The sequence below is a fragment of the Chinchilla lanigera genome, unplaced genomic scaffold (assembly GCF_000276665.1).
Source record: "Chinchilla lanigera isolate Chin_1 unplaced genomic scaffold, ChiLan1.0 scaffold00010, whole genome shotgun sequence".
NCBI lineage: Eukaryota > Metazoa > Chordata > Mammalia > Rodentia > Chinchillidae > Chinchilla > Chinchilla lanigera.
In genome coordinates, this window is record NW_004955411.1 from 6,130,334 (window position 1) to 6,152,827 (window position 22,494).

Below are 22,494 nucleotides of genomic sequence, written 5' to 3' on the forward strand. Positions count from 1 at the left end.
GGTACCAGAGAAAAAAAAAAAAAAAAAAAAAAAAACAAAGTTCATCTATTTACTATCTTTATCTATTCCTCCTTTTCCTTCTTTTTAAAAAGTATTTTAGGGGGACTGTTAAACACAAAAGAGAATTAATCAATTAGTCTGATAACCTGGGGTAGAAATAGGCATATTGCCTTGATTTTGTCAATTATATATTTTTCTTTTATGTGAAGATGCCCAATGGCCATAGGCATTCCTGAATTAAAATTTATTGTTTTTATTGTAAGTAGTTATAATGAGCCATAATACCAAAGAAGGAATATTAGCTGTCTTGTCAGAGACTTAGGCATCCCTGGCAAGGATCTGGGGCTGTAGTGTGCAGTGAGGAAGCATTTGTACTTCCTGAAAGCAGAAGTGAATCTCTCCAATCTGATGGACAAGTAGTCTGATGTGAAGTGACCTAGAGATAAAGAACAGTAAAGAATCAGGGGAGGAAGAACTCCCCACTCACACTGAAGTTTTAGATTTTAGATATTGCTTTCTCCCTCTCTTCTTTCTCTCTCTCCACCTTCCCCTATCCATATATACAACATGTAGTAACTGAGATGATAAGTATGCTAATTTCCTTGACTGTAGTCATCACTATAGATAATGTGTGTGTTATATATATTGTGTATATAAAATCATATTGTGTACCTTAAGTATAAACAACATAAAAGAAAGACATTTTATAGTTTCTTACCACCCACAATGCCCTTGCTTTAAAATGCTTGAGCAGAAACTTGTTTCTATTCTCTGCCACTGCTTAATAGTACACTGGCTCCCTTTAATGTGATTTTCTATTTCTTGGTCTACTGGTGAGGACCAAAGCAGTTAAATGCTTGGAAGGCTTTTAAACCAGAAAGAACCAACCCTGAATGTAGGCTTCAGCACATACAATCTCTGTGACCTTGGGGAAATGGAGACCCTCTGCACACCTCCATCTTTTCCTCTCTTGGAAATGTCTGATTATAATGACAGTGACGGTACAAAAGTAGCTAGTATGCATTGCTTGTTTTTGTGTGGGGCACCTTATAAGACAATTTTGAGTATTAAATGAGGACATATGTTAAGCCCTTAGCACAGACCCTGGTCTAGAGGAAACAATAAATGTCAACTCTTTCTTCTGGATTAACAGAGATAATAGAAGAGATGGCTGACTCTGAGGCCTAACTTACAGTTGTATTTATAGTGACTGCTTCTGTGTATAAAACAAACAGGATGACTGAAAGAACGAGCTGGGTAGTAGAGAGCGTGGGCTGCTTTTGCAACTGTTGTCTTCAAAATGCGCATTGAGTGTCCTGTCCATGGCGAGAGAGGAAGCAGGTTCACAGGCAGGAGTAGCAGAACCTTCCTGTTAGGTTGCTTCCATTCTTTCTGTTTCTTTGACTACATGACAGCGTGATGTGCTTCTGCAGCTTGGAAAGTGGTCTTGTTTTCTCTAGACTCTTTCTTTAGGTCAGTGTGAAGGACGCTTAGGTCTTTCTGAGCCTGTTATACCTGAGGTTTCTCTAGTATGGAAATGCATATTCTTGAGTTATTCAGATGAAATGTCTATTCCTGACCACTGTTGGGTTCATTGTTGAGTTTCTTCAAGCTTTGTATGGGTCTGAAGACCTCAGAGGGAGGCACCAAGCGCTATATCCTAGAAAGTCTTTCTGTTCCGGGGATTGTGTACATCACTCTTCCTAGCTACCACTGAGCTAGCCGTGGATCAGTGGAGGTGTGCCTTGGTTAACACTTCATGGTGCAGTTATTTAGGGACACCAGGAAGCGGGGCCTCCCCAAGTATCACCATGTCTCTCTGTCATCAGGCCTGTGTGAGTCACTTAGCAGGTGCCTCTTCCCTACAGAAAAACATCCACTGGAAGATAGGCTCGAGTTTTGATACAAATGAGATATTCTGCATGATGTTTCCTTCTGTTACTGCTGAACATCTTCAACATGAGAGGTTTGGTGGGCTCACACAATTTGCTGCAAACTATTAAATTAGGTAAAATATTGAATCGCCTCTTTTCTTAGTTAAACACAGCTACCCTGGAGGCAGGAGGTGGGATGGTTGTGGACAGATAATATAAGAAGGTGACCGTGCATTTTGGTAAGCGTGCTGGAGCTTGAGTTCAAATCTGAGGTGGTCACAGACTCTCTGACGGCTTTGGGCCAGGCCTCTCCTCTTTGAATTAAAGTACAAAATGGAAATGATGGTGATCGCCTTCCCTTTGCAGTAGGAACATGGCTTGCAGAAACCTCCACTGAATGGTGATATTGTGTCTGCGTGCAGCTCTGTGGAGGAAGACCAGGAGAGGAGTCATAAACTTTCTTCCTGTAGCTCCAAGCATGGCGCTAAGTGAGGGGATGTTCTGCACAGTTTCCAAGGGAGAGGTCTAATGCAGGAGTCCGCATCACAAAGAGTTCAGCTGACTGTTTTTGAGATCTATTCTTACCTCCTTTACCTTGCGCTTCTCTATGTATCAGGACTTTCTTGCTGACGAGTTGGTGCTACTTATTTTATTGAGAAGAAGCTATGGCCATATCCAAAGCTAAGTGGGTCACTGATAAAATTTTAATTGGCTAAGAACTTAACTTACTTTCATATTCAGGTCTTCACAAATATAATGTTAATATGTTTTTTCCTTCCTTCCAACTTGGGGAAAGATTATAAAGATCACTGCTATAAGCTTAAGAAAGTAGGAACCAGGTCTGCTTCTGCTTACCTTCACATGGCCAGTACCATCATGTCCCCAGGCATGTCAGAGGTAGTTGATTAATTATTGCATTAATAAACCAATGAACGAGTTTCTGACCTAAAAAAGGCAGATTAATGCCAGTTGTGAACTTCTAAATAATCAGAGCTGTTCCTGGTACCCTCAAATGCTAGCGGGTTAGTCCAGACAGGGACCAATTTCATTTACTCTTTGTATATCAGGAGATCAGAGACAAAAGCTTTTTAATGTGGGGGACACTTGGCTCTGAAACCCCTTATTTTCCCCAACCAGACAACGACTTACATTATTTCCCTCCAGAGAACAGTCCCAGACACACTTGATTAGCCTTAAATGAAAGATAAGCCATTGCAGTGAGAAAGGACATGCCTTCAATACATAGGCAGACAGACAGATAGATAGATATTTAACAATTTACAGTTTTATGTCTTGACAACTTGTATATTATAATATGAAAAATGCTACCAAAAGGGACCAGTCTCTTCCTAGCGCAGAAGCTATAATATTTTCAGTAATGAAAGATGAATGTTTCAAATTTCCTTACTTAAAACCCTTCATTGGCTTTCCATTAGCCCTTGACTTCGAGTCTAAACTTAGTATTGCTTACAGAGTCCTTGAGGACTGGTCTTTCCTTACTTGTCTCATTTGTTGATTAATGATCCCTCGGTCCTACTTATCCAGACTGGGAATGGAGCTAGAAATCTGAGATTCTTGTGCAGATGAAAATATATTGGAGACTAAGCATTTCATTACCATTGTTTCTCATGTCAGGTATACTGTTCCCGGGGCCAGGGAGTGGTAAGGGATATTTTCATTTTTAAAAGTTGCTATTAGAAATATCTTTCATTTCTAATGCTGTTATGTTATAGCCAAATCATGTTTACAGTATTTAAAGAATAATTGTATTTGAAACCTTCCAGAAAAACAGTCTACTTGGAGAAGTCTAGTCAATTGTAGGCTGGACAGAGATGACTGGGTCCATGCTACAAGAACAGTGTTAAAGAGAAAGAAGGGTTTTATCTGAATGAATTTGGTGGCTAGGGAGATTTTTATCTGCTTAGTACAGATGTTGGAGAAAACAGATTTTGGGTTTTTTTTGGTCCTCTTTTTGTTTCTCTTTAGAAAGAGTTTTCCTCTAACATCTTAAATGGCATTTTAGAAAGCCATGGAGTAGCTCAAGGCCCTGAGCATTTACATGCAAGAAGCTCTGCTGGTGAAAAATAATGTTAGGATTTTCTGGGGATAGAAAGAAAATTAAGGTTTAGTGTAAGAATTGTTAACAGCTATAATGCATTTATTTATAGCTATGTTTGACTTTTTAAAAGTATTTCTATATAATTTTTCTTCCATAAACATTTATTCTTTCAATTAGTATAGTGTTAGATCAGTTATCAGGTTAACTTAGTGAGATTTATGTTTTGTAGAAAAAGTAGTCGTCTGAATCATAACTTTCATCTGCTCTCTCAGTTAAGCGTAAAGTAGGCCAGTTCACTAAGACTAGGGTATTTCCACTTACCTGGAACAATTCCATGTCACTGCGACCATTTGGAATAACAACTGGTGTTTTTTATTTTTTGTTTGTTTGTTTTTAACATTTTTACTTTAGTGCCTGACAAAGGGACAGGATAATAACAGTAAATGTAGGTGGAAAGATTAAGGGAATTAATCCATAATCCCAAGCTTCTCGAACTGTCTTAGATGATAGCAAACATGCCCAGACCATGGACGCTGAGTCCATCGAACAATCACTTAACATACCTGTATGCAGTAGTATATGAGCACCAATTGCGTAACCTGGAAACTTGAACATAATGCACATTTCTAGGCCCTGGAGCAAACGAGTTCTTCGGGTGAGCCTCCCCTGCCCCTTCAGCTGTGTTTTAAGATTTCCAGGTGATTCTGATGTGTGCTCAAGTTTGAGAACAGCCTAAAATAATAAAAGAACCCCGTAGGATTGTCAGAACTGGAAGGCAATTAACCTGGCCCAGCTGCTCTTTCCCCAAAGGCTGTGTGTCCCTTGCAGAGAACAGTGGAAACTAGGTTGGCTGCACAGAACGGGCTTATCCCGAGCGTGGCATTTTCGGCCGGATGCAGTTCTCTTTCCTGCCAAGGAAATCTGAGCTGATGAAAACTGTTTCTCCAAACTGCTATTGTCGGTGGCTCCGAGTCAGTGACTTTATTTCATATATATGTGGGTATGTATGTGTCCTTTTCCATGCTCCCCATGTGAACGCAGTGTTAGGCTAATTAAGGAGCCAGTGTGTGGCTTCCATTCTGGGGGAGCTGTTTCATTCTTTGCCTGCATCCTGAGAACATTTTTGCAAACACTTTCTAGTTCATATTTTCTTTTTTTAATCAGGCAGAGACATTACAATTAAAATACCGTTAAAGTGATTCTGGCAAGTATTGCAATAAGCATGTTTTTAATTAAAGGAAGAACAGGGGGATGTATAAGCAGCATCAGCTAACGGGGAAAATTTCATCCAATATCTATTTTAATTGAAATGAAAAAGAAATGGGAAACACAGCAGCAGCAGCCTTGGCCTGCCTGTGTGCGTGGCTCTGTCCCAGGTTGCTGGGGATAGGTGCTCTGTGCTTGATTAATTAGTAGCCAGGCAGAGCGTCCTTTCCCTTTGCCCCCAATCCTTAAAGCCTGATTTATGCCTCACATCCCCCATGAATATGTGAGGGCTCAGGCATCTATTTCCTGAGCTGCTAGTGGATAGTATTATGGAGCGTGGACTGAGCTCTTGGGGGCTCTCGTTTGCCAGCCAAATTGATTTTCCGCCTCTGTGGCTGGGGACAAGCCCACCTCGAAGGCTTCTGAGGCTGTGCTCCAGTGAATCAGGCACAAGTCTAATCCGGATCTTGCCAACAAAGGAAACTGTGCATCCCCATCAGAGTGCGGGCTGCAGGCTGTGGCTACATTCCCAAAATGTAGACCTCGTCTCCTTTTTCTCTCCTCTGTCTGATTCCCATCTTAAAGCAGCACAGTGGAGTAGGGGACAGCAATGTGCCCCCAACTCTACCCAGGCCATTCAGCCAGCTCTCGGCACGGGGGCAGGGCGGTATCTCTCCATCCTGAATGGGTGATCGTCTAGAGTTCTCCGTGGGCAGGCAAATCCAGGCTCCTGACTACTGACTTGACTATTTACAGGTGAAAAGTACTGAGACACAGGCTGCCGGAATTTTTAAGGGAAAAAACTGAATGAGTGTTAGTCAGTGGAGTGAAGTAAATTAGATAGTATACATCTCAAAATTTAGGCAAAGCTTTGTGTAAACACATTATTTAGTCTGGTGATGCAAATTAATCAGTTGTGGTACTCGGATCCCTGTGGAGGCCTTGTTCCACCTCTCATCTTCCCTCCGCTTACAGACGGAATCAGTCTTCCTGGACTCACTCGTCACCCATCATTCACTCATTGGTCCAGCACACTGGCTCTGATCTTCCTAAACACGATGTTAAGGGTCTCACACCGTCATTGCCATCTTCACAGCTCTTCAATCTTTTCCTAAAAAGTGCTGAGAGTTCTCCAAGAATCTCACTGCTTGCTTTTACTCTCCTCTTTAGATGTGGATGTAGTAGTGCTTTTCCTCTCACCTCACTTCCGTTGTCAGTCTACCTGTCTGTCCTCTCTGCGAGAACTCATTTACATTCACAGCTTCAACTCCTATTTCCTTTATGCACTCAGTGAGCACTTACCATGCATCCCGTCTGCCAGGCACTGTTCTAGGGCCACAGATTATGACTGTGAACAAAGCAGGTCAAAAATCTTGCTCTATAGGGTTTTTTCTCTAAGGGAAACAGTGGGTAAATGAATGGTATTTTTGCTGGACATGCTTAGTACCACAGAACAAGACAGGATGAGAGGTGGGTAGAGAACACGCATTGGGGTGGGGGCCGGGAGGATTTGCATAGTGAGGGCAGAGCTGCAAAGCTGGGGAGTAAAGAATGTCGGCATGGTAGGAGTGTTGGGAGCAATGAGGAGAGGGGAGGGAGTCTGAGCAAAAGCCAGACACGAAGGGCTTGGCAGGCTTTCTCTCTGAACATGCTGGCAGCCACTGCAGGATTTTGAACAGAGAGATGATACGATGTGGTTTGTTTTGAAAGGAAAAGCAACAGCACTGGATGCTGTTTTGAGAGCTGACCCTGAGGACAGGTGAGGGCAGAAACTGGAAGCTGCGTTAAGAGGCTGTTCCCATAACCCAGGGCTGAGACAAGCATAATTTAAAGGCCAATGTATATAGATAGGGAGGCTGTGAACAGGGATTGGATCATAGAGGTATCCTGAAGGTAGAATGCATAGAGTTTTCTGATGGACTGGCTGTAGGGTGAGAGTGAAAGCTGACTCTACTGTTTTCGGTCTGAGCAACTAGAAGGTTGGAGTTATCCGTTCACAGAGGTGGGGAGGACTGCAAGAATACCTGTATGGTGAGGAGAGGAGGGGCTTAACATTTGAGCAGAAGCTCGTGAGACACCCAAGCAGAGATGCCGACCATGCAGGTGGCATATAAATCTCAAGATGAGGCCAGAGTCAAGCTTGAAGATACACATTGGGGATTCATCAGCAGTTAGCTACAGTGGTGTTCAAAAATCTTGAGGCAAGGTAGGAGAAGCAGTATACATAGTGCTAAAAAAGTGACCATGTCCAAGAGGGCCGTGTTTACAGACACACCAAGTACCAGTGATCAGAAAAATCACCTGGGTGGTGAGAGTCAGCCCCAGAAGACCCCATGCTGAGCAAATAAGGGGCAGGGGTTTCAACAAAAGCCGAACCAAGTGTCACGGTGGCCATATTGGACCATGGATTCACCAACGTGGTTGCTATTTGTGACTTCAACAGGAACAGTTTTTGTGGAAAAGTCAAGCTAAGGATTGACTAGGAAGGATTCGAAAGAGTAGAAGGAAAGAGCTGAAGCCAGCAGGGGTAGGCAGTTCTTTTGAAGAGTATTATTGTATGGTAAAATACACTCTAATTTTTTTCCTGTAAAGGGAAACTAGAACTCTGTATTTGCTTTCTTAAGAAAACAACAAATTATTTTGTGGTCATTACAGAGGATGGTTAATTGGAGGGTTACCCAAAAGTAGGTTTTGAGGTACTTTGCGAACATTAGCTAGCTGCTAAAAGTCTCTGTTACTTCCCTTGAAAAGAAATAAAAGAGATGTTTCATGGAAAGAAGTGATTACATGTAAAAAGTTATGTTCATTTATTTATTTTAGAGGGGAAGTAACAATAATGATGGTTGATTGATTTTTATAAAATTACCCAGGGTCACTTGTGGGACGTAGTTAGCTTTCATGAAACTCATAACAAGCAATTTAAGGGTCAGAGCCAAAGGCTGATTTTAGCCCTGCTCTTTATTTTAGCTCTCAGAAATGGGGCCAAGCTCTATAAAGTGGAGAAATAAAGTCTGCTGATTGCCCTCCTGTATTCAAGTAACCATCCTGTGAAGCAACCCATGTATATTTATTTTAAACTAATAGAGTGTGAGGATAGAAATCTTGAGGCCTCCACCCAGAGATAGACTAAATAGTCCTACAATCTTTCACACAAAGAAGCTTTTCCTTTTATTATCACTTATAATTACTTTAGGCAAAAATAGCAGAATTCCTCATCATATTCTTAATGTACCTCGGCCTATGTATATTTTCCACTAATAGAGTGAAGAGGGAATGCATATTAGCAGTGGCTAATGATGACCATATTAATCAGTTCTGTTTATAGCACCCTTGACAACACAAATCATTCATTTTCCATGGGTCGAACTCCTCTTCCTTCATTAGCATTGCTATTAGTTCCTGTCAGTAAATGGTGTGTCCAAATTTCTACCAATTTGTCTCAGTGTATTTAATATTTTGCTTAATGGTACAAGGGGCAAAACCCAGGTTTATATATTTATACACTAATCCTTGTAATCTGCTTCAAATCCTTTCTGGAATGAGGCAAGGTATATCTCCATTAACAAAATTAAAATAAACCATATATAAACAAGCCATAGGCAAACTTACGGAGGTTAACACATGTTTTCCCTTAAATGTAACTATGAAAACAACCCTAATTAATGAGAACTCTATCAGGAAGGGTTTGTGGAAATGGATAAAATATGAGCTTTTCTGTCAGGTGGCCTGGGTTCCAAGGCCTGGCTCTGCCTCCTTGGACAGGAAGAAGTATAAGCTCCTCTGTGCTCAGGTTTTGCTCTGTGAAGTACAAAATGGGGTGCTTACCTCACGGGCTGGGTCCGAACGTCATTTGAGACAAAGTACCTAAAGATTTGGCACATGGTAAGTGCCTAACAAATGTTAACACTCTAGTTTTCTCTGTTGTCTTTTTTACATTTTTGAACATGTATGTGTCTTTCTCAAGTAGAATTCTGAGTTCACTGCCGCATAGTTGGTGTCAGGAAAGCATAAGCTCCTGTCTCTATTAATGTCCAATGCACATCTTACTGCATCCTTAGAGTGTAGACCTCAAATGTCCCAGAGTTAGAAGGCCATGCAAATCTATGGTCCACCAGCTGAACATGATTAGCTTGACATTAATGCCACTGGTCAGTGTGCGAAAGTTTGTGTTAATATAAATATGTGGACCGTAGCACATGTCTTTCTTCTTGTTCGCAGTGAGATTCACTTTACTACTGCATTTCTAGGAGCAATGACAGTGGAAGGGAAGATTAAAGTTGAAATTTCTAGTGGGTTTTGGAAATCTGTTAAGGAGAGGGCTATTGCTGTGGCATGGAGCCTATAGCTTGCTGGAAGAGAGTCCGCTGTTTCTTAGATACAGACTTAGTGTATGATTTAAACGACATGGTTCAAAAGAAAGTCAGGACCAGCAACAGTGAGATGTTGGAAGATGACCTAGCAAGTGAACAGACTGTGGTGATGGTGGGGTAACTGTAACTGGAGATGCTAAGTGTGATAGCAGCAGACACCAGTGCAGCATCCCCAGTAGGTGTCAGACCCTGGACCAGGATCCTATAAGCATTATTTTAATTAGTGTCATCACAATTCTCTGAGGAAGCAACTCTTACCAGGAACATTTTACAGAGGGGAAAAAGTAGATATCTAAATGGGGTGTGTCATTATAATTATGGTTTAATGGAGTCACAAGGGATCTAGACCAAGTAAGTATCTGGTGACTATTACTGATGGTGTGCAGCTCAGGTATTAGGAAAACTAGAAGGCTGGATGAAGAGAAAAGGAATGCTTCAGAGAAGGTTTAGAACAGAAGGTCAGGGAAGAAGTAGTCTCCACCTTTGACCACTGGTCAAACATTTACTGATTACTCGTTCTGCACTATGATGGAGGTAAACAAAAGCTACTAAAGGCTTCCTCTCCTTTCCATCTCATTCCTCCAGTGCATGTATAACCACTTCCAGGTGTTAGTTTTGGAGAGCAACAGCAATTCCAATAAGTTATTCGGCACACTCGATTTATGGCTAAATTTAGCAGGCGAGGAGTTGACTATCACAAAGACCCTCCCTATAACAGTAGAATCTGCTGTTTGAGCTATTGATAAAATATTGTTCACATCACATCCTTTTCCCACCTTTAGTTCATTGAGACAATATATGACTTTTTAGATTAGCAATATCCTTTCTGAAAAAATAAGAGTGAGGGTATATGTTTGTGTGTGTATATAAGGAAGTTCAGATACTTAACATCAGATTCTCTGAAAAAACACATATATTCATCCTCTGAACAATTCCTACCAGTTTCTGCTCCAGACACAAGGAATTTAGAAGAGAACTGATTATTCTTCATGAAGCACGCATTCTAGTGGAGAGAGAGAGAAGAAAACAAATGTGAATATATAGTGTATCTGTGATCAGATGTTATGGAGAGGGAAGGCCTCGGTGAGGAGTTCATGTTTGGATAGAGCAAGGGGCAGCAAGGCAGTCGAATGTCTGACTAAAAAGCATGCTAAGTAGAGGAAGAGCATATTACAGGTTTTTGAGCTGCTTGAAAACAACTAGGTCAGTGTGTTTGGAGCAGGTATTAATCAACTCTATAAAACATGAGGCAGGTTATTTTACACAACGAAGTTTATTTTAGCTCATAGTTTTAGAGGCTGGAAATGCAAACAGCAAGGTACAGGCCTTTGGGAGCACCTTCCCGCCCCCGCCCTCATGCACTCTGCAGGCTGCACTTTGTCTTTGTAGGGTTGGGTTAGGTGTAATTTTTTTTCTGTATGGTCTGTCTCCCCATCCTGATCACACAACCCCAAAGAGTCATCTCTCAGCTCCATCACTGGATTAAGCTTCTACCCTCTTAATATGATGGACATAAGAATAAACCTCTGTGTGAGTTTTGAGAGGCAAACCTACGCAAACCATAGCAGAGCAGATGTGTGAAGGGGCAAGTCTCCAAAGATGAACATATTATAGGTTTGGCTGACATGTTGCAGATGAGTAGTGACTGGGGAGGGGCCTTTGGTAGTCCGGAGTAAGGACTTCAACTTTCATTGCGAGGAAATGGGAAACTAATTTAGGGTTCGGAAAAGAAGACCTCTGGAGTTTTCAGTACACAGTCATGACTCTGACCACTCTGTTACAGGTTAGAAGACCGAAGTGCAGAACTTCTGAGAACCAGTCAGAGGAGGGAGACAGGTTTAACAGTTCATCCAGCTTACAGGGCTTCTGTGAGAAGCTTTTGCCATATTGAGAATGTTCCATGTGAAATGTAAATACCCCAAATTCCTTTAAAGGAAGGTATTATAAAGATGAAAGTATTCTTTTAACACTTAATTACTCTTACAACATAGAATCCTGTCATTACAGTTGTATTCCTGTGTTACAGAAAATGTGGATATTAGAGCAGAATGGTATCTGAATCTGTTAAGGTTACGAGGTTGTAAATGACAGAAATCAGCTATTCTTGAAAATAGGAAGTTTATTGAGAAAGTATTGGGTAGCTTATTGAATCAGTGGAAATTAAGTACAGAAGTAAACAGAAATCAAGCCATTGGAGATGAGAGAGTTTGTAGGTGGGGCACTCAGACGCAGGAACTCTGCTTAGGCTTATTAGAATGCCACTACTAGATCTGAACATTTCCTGTCTTTCTTTTGGCTCTGGATTCCTTTTGAAGCATTAATCTGTGACTCAGGCTATGGTCAGACGAGAAGTCTTGATTGGCTGTCTGCCTCAGCTCCATTCAATCAAGGAAGAGCAATCCAGGAAATTAGAGTCTATTAGCAAAAGAAAGTGTCCTGGATGGTGGCCAGCTAAAATGTTGCAAGTTCCATGATGTTAGCCCTAATTTTCTAGGACTTTTCTTTTAATTCTCATAATTCTTATAGTTTGGGCACATTTTCCTCTATCCATATTTTTTGTATACTTCTTTTTCTATCTTTTTAAGCTTAATTTTATAAACTGTTTTAATCTTGTGCTAAGTGGTAAAGTGAGTAGCCTTCTCTTTCCTTATTTAACCAGCTCTAAATTGCTAGTCATTGAGATTATTGTCACAAAAATACTGCAAGCAAAGCTGCAGTGAATATTAATATCTAACCCAAACTGGCTTCTACCCCTGGGTGTCTTGGAGACCCTACTGTGCTTCTACAAAACAGTGCAACATAAAATTAGTCTAAATGCCAGAAGAATTATATGAATGAAGCAGATTTCATCAGACTTTGGAACTATCAAGATAACCTTGAAACTGTGAGCCTTATCCTCCTAAAACCTGACTCTTTTGTCTTTGTGCATTAGGAGGCAAGCTGATTTTCATGGGTCCAGGGCCTATTGAGCTCAGGGCCCACTCCATCCTTGTTTCTGATGGTGGAGAGCTCCGGATTGGATCAGAGGACAAGCCCTTTAAAGGCAAAGCTCAGATCAAGCTCTATGGGAGTTCCCATTCTACTCCCTTCTTTCCCTACGGTGTCAAGTTCCTGGCTGTGAGGAATGGAACTCTTTCACTGCACGGTGAGTTTAGCAGCTGAGTAGAGGAAATGAAATAGAGCTGTGTCTAACAAATGCCTGGGCAATGGCAATTGATAAAACTATTTAAGAACACCTGGCTATTAGTTGCTGAGGCAACAGGTCAATTAGAGCATGACACGATTTCCTTAAAAACAAATAAAATTGTTATGGTTCTTATGGCAGATCGTACTCCGGTTCCTCATTGTTTGCTCCTCTTCCTGTGAGAGGGTTGGCTTTGCCCACTGTCGGGTGCTCAGTCTTTACGTGGGTGGACGTACTTCCCTGTCCCGCTGAGAGTGGCCTAAACCCTGGACTCATTTTAATTACCGGTACGTGAGCAGAAGTGATCGAGTGCATGGGCAGTGGAAGTTTTAAGAGTTGTTGTGATGCTTTAGTCAGTTTGCTCTTTCCTTCCACTTGAGAATAGCCTGTCCCTGATCAGGGGAGCTTCCTTCAAAGTGGGAGACTGATGATGCAAGTTCCTGATGATGGTTGATTTTTGAGTAAAGAACTAGAACTTTTTTTTGTTGTAAGCCTGTGAGGTTTGCATTTGTAATTGCAGCATAACCTAGCAAAAACTCATATAATTACTTAGCATACCTGAGTGCTTTTCTACATGTAGTATCCTGGCATTACAAACCCCATGAGGACAACTTCATTCTGTTTTATTGGTGAGCCTCTTCCTTCCCCCATCACTACCCTGTGAACAGAGTTCAATTACAGTTGGACTCAGAATCCTCATACTAATGGATTGGATGTTTTTGGATTACTAGAAGAAAGCTGGGTTTAGGCTGCCGTGTATCTCTGCTTCATGTTTATTTGCCTTCTGATCACCTAATTCTACCTTGAAAAATGGACTTTCCCCCTTAAGTTTCAGGAAATTACTATGTATGCCAGGGTACTTGTGAGCATCAGCTGGAAAATGTAAGAAAAATTATGAATGTTATGTATATTTCAGTGGATACTTGCGTACTATTGCTTGTGTAGCATGTGCCAAAGGCAGATCAAAAGTGTGGACTCAAGTGTGAACTTAGGTGTGGACATCGTGTATTAGCATGACAAAATAAAACCACCTATGAGACAGTAATTACTCTAGATGTGTGCTAAGGAGTCGGACATTGTTCTCTGTCCAGGCTCTGTCCATGATGAACTGTGCCTTTCAGTCATTGTTTACCAAAATGAACTCTACGAGCCTTTTTGTTTTATTATAAGAGGAAGCAAGATCTTTTCTTCAAGTGTTTAATTAAGCTAGATAATAAAGATTACAGTTTTAAGGTTTAAAAACCCGATAACTACCGGGCAGAAATCAAATCCTACTATGTTGATTTTCATATTTTCCTTCCAAAGAGGTGTACCATCCTCTTACCTTCATCATCCAGACAACACTGATCTTGTAGTCCAGGATGCATGAGCATCTCCTGTCCATTCACGAATAGCCATGATCTTCAGCTGCGTGCTCTAGACTGATGTTCATTTAAAACACCAAACCACAGTGCCGCTGTTTACCCCATGGAGAGAAAAACAGCTGCAGAAAAAAGGGCACAGAACAAAGGGGCGCATAACAGGCCTTCAGCCAGGCTTTTGATCATCTGAACGACCTGAGAGTCCTCAGATTCAAGATCCACTGTCCTATACAATGCTTGTGGTACAACTCCTGCTAGAAATCGGAATTCAAATGAGTGGATACTGCCTGAATTCTTTTAGTCTGCCTTTTTCATTTCATTCTAACTGCTTCTCATTCTTATGTTCAAGATATGAGAGATTAAAGAAGACATAATTATATGCTTATGTACCTGTATTTTAAATGAACCTTGTCCTTTGTTTTAAGAAAATTTGAGTGCCGCTGTTTCCATTTCTTCTTTGCTTTTCCTGTCATTCTCCCTCGCTTTTCCTGTCAAGCTTGTTCCTGTCAAGCTTCTCCTTTTGTGCTTTCAGACCTGCCAGCTGCAGCTGTGTAACCCGTTCCCTCCTCCCTGTCTCACAGAGGACTAGGACCCATGTGACCCACAGGGCTTGCACATAGAACACAGGCAAAACCAGGCTCTTTCCTCTGATAATGGTGCTGCAGTGTCGTAGTCATTTGGAAGAGATGTTATGTAGAAGGCCGCTGAGCATCAGGGTGAAAGGGGTCCCCTTCTGATGTGTCTGCTGGAGACACATGCTCACTTGTGGCTCATCAATCCCGCCCCACTCTCCCTCACCACCTGAGGTCTCAAACAGATTTCCCCTCCAGCATGATAGTACATCATGCTTCAAATCGTTATGTAATTTTGCTGGCCTTTTCCCAGGGCCAAAGGTGGGTCTGATGACACCAAGGCTTTAGAGAAAAACTAATTTCCTTTTGCTGTCTAATGCACAAGACTGTGAGCAACTTGATTCACTGCCTTGTACCAGAAAGTCCCTAACGACCCAACATGTTCTGATCCTCCCAAGACGGTGTAGTGTGGAGATTCACCAATTTTGGCGCACAGGTTTTTCTGGAGAGAGTTTATGGGTCAAGATTTTTGGGTCTCACCTCCAGAGTCTAATCCAGTGGGCCTGAGGCAGGCCTGAGAACAAGAGTTTCCATGGTTGATAACTAGGGGATCAGAAACCGGTTCAGTTCTGCTGCTTATCAGCTATGACCTTGGGCAAACTGCTCTCTAAAACCAGCAAACCCATGACCCTTTCCCATTCCTGGTTCATGATGTACTTCCCAGTCTCCAGCACAGGGTGACCCAAAGATCCATAGTTCTTACAATTTTAAAAAAGCAGTTAGGTATCTAGTGCCTCATTATTCTATGGGTGAGGAAATTTTAAAGAGGATAAAGAGAGTGAAGGGGCTTCCTTTCCTCCAAAATTTGTCACGAGGCCCACTTTGCCTAGGGATTTTTCTATTAAGTTCCATGCCTGTCCCCTCATCAATGTGAGAGGGGGCTTAGCCTTGGAGACCATGAGGCAGCAACACTCACAGGCACCTGCCTTTCTGTTCCCATAACCGGCAGACACTTTGGGATTTTATCTCTGTGATACAGCAGCTCCCAGCACAGGGCAGCCTCTGTTCCTGGGCACGGTTACAAGCGAGTTCTTAGGACCACCCTCCCGGGCCCTAATGCAGTCAGAAGCAGGCCGCTGTGCCCTGAAAGGCCCTTTGCAGACTTCCTTCCTGATATCCAGTCGGGAGAGAACTGCCAAATTCTAACCTGGCTCTAAGTCAGATCATAGAGAATCACATACAGGGGTCTACATGTCAGGGATACCGCTGCCCACACCTCCCTTCCTGCTCTTCATCCCACCCTTCTGCTCTAGCTGATTTTTAACATAAGTTAAAACCACTAAGCACACAGCAGACAAGCTTTGTTGCTCAGCTGTCCCAAGGAAAGCTGGAGTTAAAAGCATGTTTTATGTCTTTTAATGCAGAAAAACTCACATTCATGTGCTCATGTACACACACCTGCACGTGCGTGCACACACACACATACACAGACTCACAGTCACACATACCCACAAACCTCCCCCCTCCCCATTTTCTTTGTCTTGAAGTGGATCCCAACAGGACATGTTCGAAATCTCAGGTGGAGTTTAGGTTGTTTAGTAAGTCCTGTCACCTGCTCACTTGGATACGTTACTATGACCAAAGGGTCTCAGGATTCCTCCTAAGGAGGTCTGGGGTTTGGGTGGATGAAATCAATAGGGAAATTTCACTCTTGCCTTTTGCCTTGGCTACCCCATCTGCCAATCCAGCTTCACCAATGCGAACTGAGTGTCAATCATTTGTCACTTTTCAGGGGGTTGCTGTCAGCTGGGGCAACTTGAATTTTTGACAATGTAATTATGGCTCTTGCTTCCACAGTGGGAGTCTGAGCAGGACGGTGGGGCTTTTATTGATTGTTCAGCAGGGAAATTTATCAATGTCTCTCATTTCATTTCCAGTTCCTCCCTGAGAAATTTGGCTGACAGTTTCCTAGGAGAAAAGCAGTCTTTTGGCCTTCACTGGACTTCTTTGTCCTTTTCAAGAAACTACAAGATATAGGCACTAAATAGCACTGGAAATTTCTGAGAAAAACTAGTATGTGGGATGTGATTAATGAAAGCCTTAGTGCAATTGCTATGAACTTAACATATTTAGTAGGAACAAATAGAAAGGACCTAATAAGCAAGTTTACATGTGGTTTATTTTCTTCCAGTAAGTGCCTCAATTCCATGCTTTTGACAAGCACTGAATTATGCTCCATCATTGAAGTTTCTAAAGAGTATTGGGCTATGTTCAAGCATGGTTTAGTGTGTGTGGAGTAGGCTGCGTGTAAGTATGCTCCTGGCCAGTGATTTTCACACTGTGCTCTGCAAAATCCAAATGGGTCCTGGTGGGGCTTCAGGAGTTCTGCAAACAGTGAAGTATTTGGAGCTCAAGCAATAAAGACTTGAGTTGTTCAACTAATCAATTCACTGTTTTTATCTTTGTTGTGTATCTGTCTTCAAAAATAATATTTTATTAGAATAAAAGAGTTCTGCTGTTAAAATTGTGATGCAAAAGCACTGTGGTAGCCCAAACCCTTCACTTATGGGGTACAGATTCTCTTGAAGAGCCCAGGGCCCTTCTGTGCATGATTTCTTAGTTTCCCCAGACTGATTAAGTGCAGACATTTTCTATAGCGTCTGTCCTCTGGTATAAGATGCAACTTTCTGGAATCTGTTTTCATTTCATAACAGTTTCTGTATACCAATAACATACCCTTTAGATCTCTGCTCTCTTGTCATCTGATCCATCAGTTCTAGGCTGCCTTCTGTCTACCCAGAGCATCTCCTTTTCTCCCTATGCCTTACTTGTTTCTTCTTGTTTTTCTCCTTGTCTGTTATCCTCTTGAGTTGGAACATGAACCATAGCTGTGACATAGCACTTTTTTTTTTTTTTGGTATGTGGCTTTACTACTCTTAAATAGTTTTGTTTCAAGGTACAGGATCCCAGTGGAAACAAGTTGAGACAAAATAAATGAATGGATTTATGAATTTTTGGGGACAAACCATAGGATGGGTATGGAGGCCCCTGTCAGCGGACACGAAAGCCTTCGGCGTTCTGAACGCACAGGAACTCACGTTACCTCTGGTTATCTCTGTAGGGGATGGCATCACTCCTTATGGACTTCTGTGTGTCCATTGGCATTTCCGGGTTTCACAAGGTCTTCTGTTATCTACCACCAGGGAAAGTAGGTCCGCTCTTTTAAAAAATATCAGAAGGCCTCCCAAAGACTGCTGGATTTATCTACAGGCTTAGGATCTATATGGCTCCCAAGGGGACAGAATATTGTACTTATCCTTATATAAATCACCCTTTTCACTCCTCCATTCCAAGGTGACTGAAACTAGACTAAGATGCAGAAATATTCAAATGTTGCATAGAATGGGTATGTAAAATTGAAATAATTTGTCCTTTGGGCTGAATATAACAGTTATATGGGGTTGGACAAATAAAAATACCCATTAAATTCCAAGTACAGAGATTAGAATACAGAAGGATGCTATCAAGTAGAAGAGATTTAAAAATTGCTAAAAGCTTTTGTTCTGGTTCTGTTTAAAATTTCAATGTTTCCCAGAATTTTAGCAACTTTCTCCAAGGGTCCTTTGGAATATGATTTTCTAGTGTGTATTACAGTTTTTAATCCTTCCTTTCCAGGGATCTTAGATTTCCTCAGTGCAGTGTTGAAGAAGTCCTGCGCCCTTCCCTAACATTTATCACCGCAGAGTACTACCTAGGATTTCACGGGACACAAGGTGGTGTGTTGTGTAGCTCCACCACAGGGCTCTGCAGACATTCTTGGGAGAACACTCTTCATCCACTCACTTCGTCCATATTCCGGTGGATGTTTTTGCCTGTCCTTTGACAAAGGGCCTCACATGACTTCCCATAGCTTCCTAGTTAACTTCACATATTTAAAAGGACAGTTGTATTTAATCTATTTTAACACTGCTGTCTCCTCTTAATTTTACATTCCCATCTCACTAGCTTGAGGCACTTGGAATGCTAGGTGAAATGTCTACTCCTTTGTTCTTTCTCCAGTCCTTCCCATTTTACATTCTCTTGGTGTCCGGGAGGGAGAAGAGGTCAGGCAAGAAGTTTAACAAGCTTGTCACTTAGCTGGGCCTCTGGTGATGCTGCTGCCACTCTGGGTAATATCGGCTGATGGCTGAGTCTCTGTCTTTGGATGCCTGCACGGGGCAGCCTTGTAGGAGGCTGTTGTACTTCCCAGCAGGGCATCCCACACAGGTTTGCAGGGCCTTATCTTCCATCTCGGGGCTGGTCCTGGGTGCTGTACCAGAAAGTTAGTTCCAACCAAGCTACCTTCCTCAGAGTCCCCTTGATCTGGAGGGAGATTACACTCCTTCCCACACCACAAATGTGGCACTCCTCACTCTTATCTCCTCTCTGGATACACACTCTCTGTAACATTCTTTTCTCTGCTCAGAGAAGCATGAACAGCTTCACCAATATGTTACACATTAAAGCATCCAATATGGGAGAAAGAAGCGCAGCTCCCCTTCTTATAGGCAGCTCTGTGATTACACTTATGAAGCCCTCTTTCTTTGCTCATGTGAAAAGACATACCTTCAGATCTCCCTCTCAAGGAGGCCAGCTTGCCCAGACTGATAATTCTCTTTTTCACCCATATAGCATGAATGGGGTCTGCTTCCAACATGGCAAAGATGGCAGAGTTACATTAACTTCTTGTCAGTAAGCTCCAAGGAGATGTCTGCTGCCCGACTTTTTTTGGCTTCCTTACAAGATGGGTGGCTTTTCATCTTTCCCCCTTGCTTGTGTCCTATTTTGCTCCATGGAAGCATAAGTTCTCCTCTTTACCTGTTACATATGTGGGTGGGTGCTGGAGGAGAAATGGTGGTAAGGGGAGAGCCACTGTTGTTTTGTTGGATTTTTAATGGTTTTTGCTGTGTTTGTTGTTTTGTTTTTATTTAGGGCTGGGAAGGAAAGATTAAGTAGAAGGGAAGAAAGGGGATGAGAAAGATTTAAAACCAATTCCTTGCTTTCTAGCTGCATACCTTCCAAACTTAACAGACATTGCTAACAGAGTAAGGTGTTTTATTTTCCTTTGTTCTAGCCAATAATGCACCAGAAGTTCCACAATATCACCTTTCTGTGTAAAATGGCTGAAGCCCAGCAGCTCAAAACTTGACTGGGAGAAAAGTAACTTTGGAACACTCTATAAGAAAAGGTCCCTTAAATTAAGAGTAGAACCCATACTTTGATGGACTTGTTTAAACACGTTTAAGGGAACATACTGTTTTTAAGGTCTTTAATTTTAAGTGTTTACATGCAAATGTATATTGCTAATTAGAAATGAGTTCTAGCTGTTCAATAATCCAAGTACAGCAGGAACTCCACTTAGAAACACATTGTAAGGTACTTCAAGTTTCTATATATACTTGGAGGTGTTGGCATTAGGTAGGTCATTTTGGTTGCAAGTGACAGAAAATCCAATTCGAACAAAAAATAAGGGCATTGATTGCCTCATATAGCTGAAGAAAACTGGAGGCACAGCTGCGTCCAGGTGTTGCAATGAAATCATTACAACTTCGCTTCTCTGCAGCTCTTGGTTCTGCTCTTTCCTGAGTTGGCTTCTTTTTCAGTACAACTCTTCCCTTAAAGAGGCAGACATGGGGCCCTCTGCTCCAGACACAAGGCAGTGTGTATTTCCCAATGGTCACTCGACTCCTAAGAAAATCTCAATGTTCCCGTCCACATATTTCACATCCTTTTTTCTCCTCCATCTCTTGGTTCTAACGTTCTGTAATACATTATGTTTGGCTTATTTGTCATTTTTGGGTGCTTATTCTGCTGCTCATCCTAGCAGAATATATACATCATTTAAGCAAGTATTTTCCTTTTTTGGTCTGTTTTGTTTTCTATTTACAGATCCCTATTTCCTAGAACAGTGCCTGGACTCACAGTAGGCTTTTGAGGCATTGGAGGTTTTTTGTTTCATGAATAATTGAATGGAAAGCTTGGACAGAGCCTTGGGATTGAGTTGGGTGCCACTTAAGTCATGAGCTCTTTGGGCCACTGTCTGTGGCTGGGGAAGCACAGCTTAGCAGCCCAGAAAGAGCCAGGCGCCCTTGTTGAAGCAGGACGTGAGCGGCTAGCCAGAACGACAGTCCGAGGGCCCAGCATTTCTTAAAATGAGGGTTTATCAACCAGAAAAAAGGAAAGAGGAAGCTAAAAGGTAGCTTGTCCATTTTGTAAATATTTGGAAATTAACAGTTTTACTATTTTACTAATTTTCGATGTTCAAATTAATGTGATTTAAAGAGACTGATTACACTAATATATTTTAAACTTGTTTCATTTGCCTAGGAAAAATATAATCAACCACTGTCCTAGAAAAGAAAACCACTGATGCCAGAATTAGTAGTAAATTTAGAATTAAAGACAGTAGATAATAACATAATTTTTCTGTTTGTTTTGGAAGTGTTAAAGGGATGAGGAAGATTTTAAAATAATTTTAATTAGAGGGTCCAGGATCTCAGGAATATTGACATACACAGCAATGGCCAGCTAGGGCATCAGGCTTCTTAGGATTTGGTTCCAAGCCAAAAAGACAGTTGCTATTGAGCAATGATACACCATGTCACAGATTCTCATGTAAGCCATGAATGAAAGGATGAGCTGCTCGCTTCCTTCCTTACGTTAAGACCATACACAAAATTTGGACTTTACCGCTGAAGAGGTGGTGGGTCCAGCACACCAGCTGGACTGACAGGGGAAGAGAGAAAACGTCCCAGTGCACCCGAGCAAGCTGGTCTAGTTCACTTATTTTAAGCTTTTGTAGGTTACAGGGTAGACTGTAAGGAGCTACATCCAGGATCCTTTTCCTATCATTGTGAGGGGTGAAAGAATAACAATAGAGACCATTTCTTCATCTCATCTAATAGATTTTCCATTCCCTGGGACTATAAAAATCAATCCATGGCAACACAATTTCTCTTTTTTGGAACTGAGGTGGTGGTGGGGAAAGAGCTGTGCCTATTAGTGATAAGAAAATTTCTATTTTATAACAAGAGCAGGGTTATGGTCATAGTATAAATATTAATATTATGGAAGAATATTTAGATGCATAAAAAGTAAACTGGGAAGGTATTTTTCAAATTAGAACAGTGGATTGTGAACCACTTCCTTCTCAAGGCTCAACTATTAGAATAAATAGTAAAAATTGTCCCTAAGCCTTTCCTATCATTCTATACTTATTCTAATTTATTTTGACTATATTATTCATGAATTAAAGAGTCTGTATAGTAATCAAGGTCCTGTAGAGAAACAACAAAGAGGGAGAGAGAGAAAGAGAGAGGGAGAAAGATCTGCAGTCAACAGAGAGAAATTCTGTGTAGTTTCCTGTCCAAGGTCAGGGGCCTGAGAACCAGGATAGCTGATGTCATAAACGACAGCCTGCAAGCAGGTGGCTGGACAACCCAGAAGAGCTCACACTTCAGTCTGAATCTGAAGGCCAGGTAAGACTGGTGTCTCAATGCAAGGGGTCAGGAAGCAGAGCTCTTGGACCCTGCCATTTTGTTCTGTTCAGATCTTTAATTGATGGTGTGAGGTCTACCCACATTATGGGGAGCAATCTGCTTTATTCTTACCAAATTAAATGTCAGTCTCCTCCAGAAACAACCTTAGAGACACACTCAGAATAATGTTTGGCCAATTGACTGGGAACTGCTCAATGTAATCATGAAATTAACCATCACGGTTACCAAAGTAGACCCCATTTGGTAAAACTGACTCTGAATTGATCTTGGAATACAATCCAGAAAGATCCAGTCTCTTATATTGACCCAAAGCTTCTCAAGGGAAAATAA

The 22,494-nt window shown here is 41.7% G+C and overlaps 1 protein-coding gene across 1 annotated transcript in view; it reads left to right on the top strand.

Moving 5' to 3' along the window:
• Positions 1–22,494, top strand: part of Pkhd1 (polycystic kidney and hepatic disease 1 (autosomal recessive)) — a gene marked incomplete in the record, with an annotated part of 446,270 nt that overhangs the window by 142,234 nt on the left and 281,542 nt on the right. The window contains 1 exon segment of the mRNA XM_013510899.1: positions 12,442–12,654. Coding sequence (XP_013366353.1) covers positions 12,442–12,654 — 213 coding nt within the window.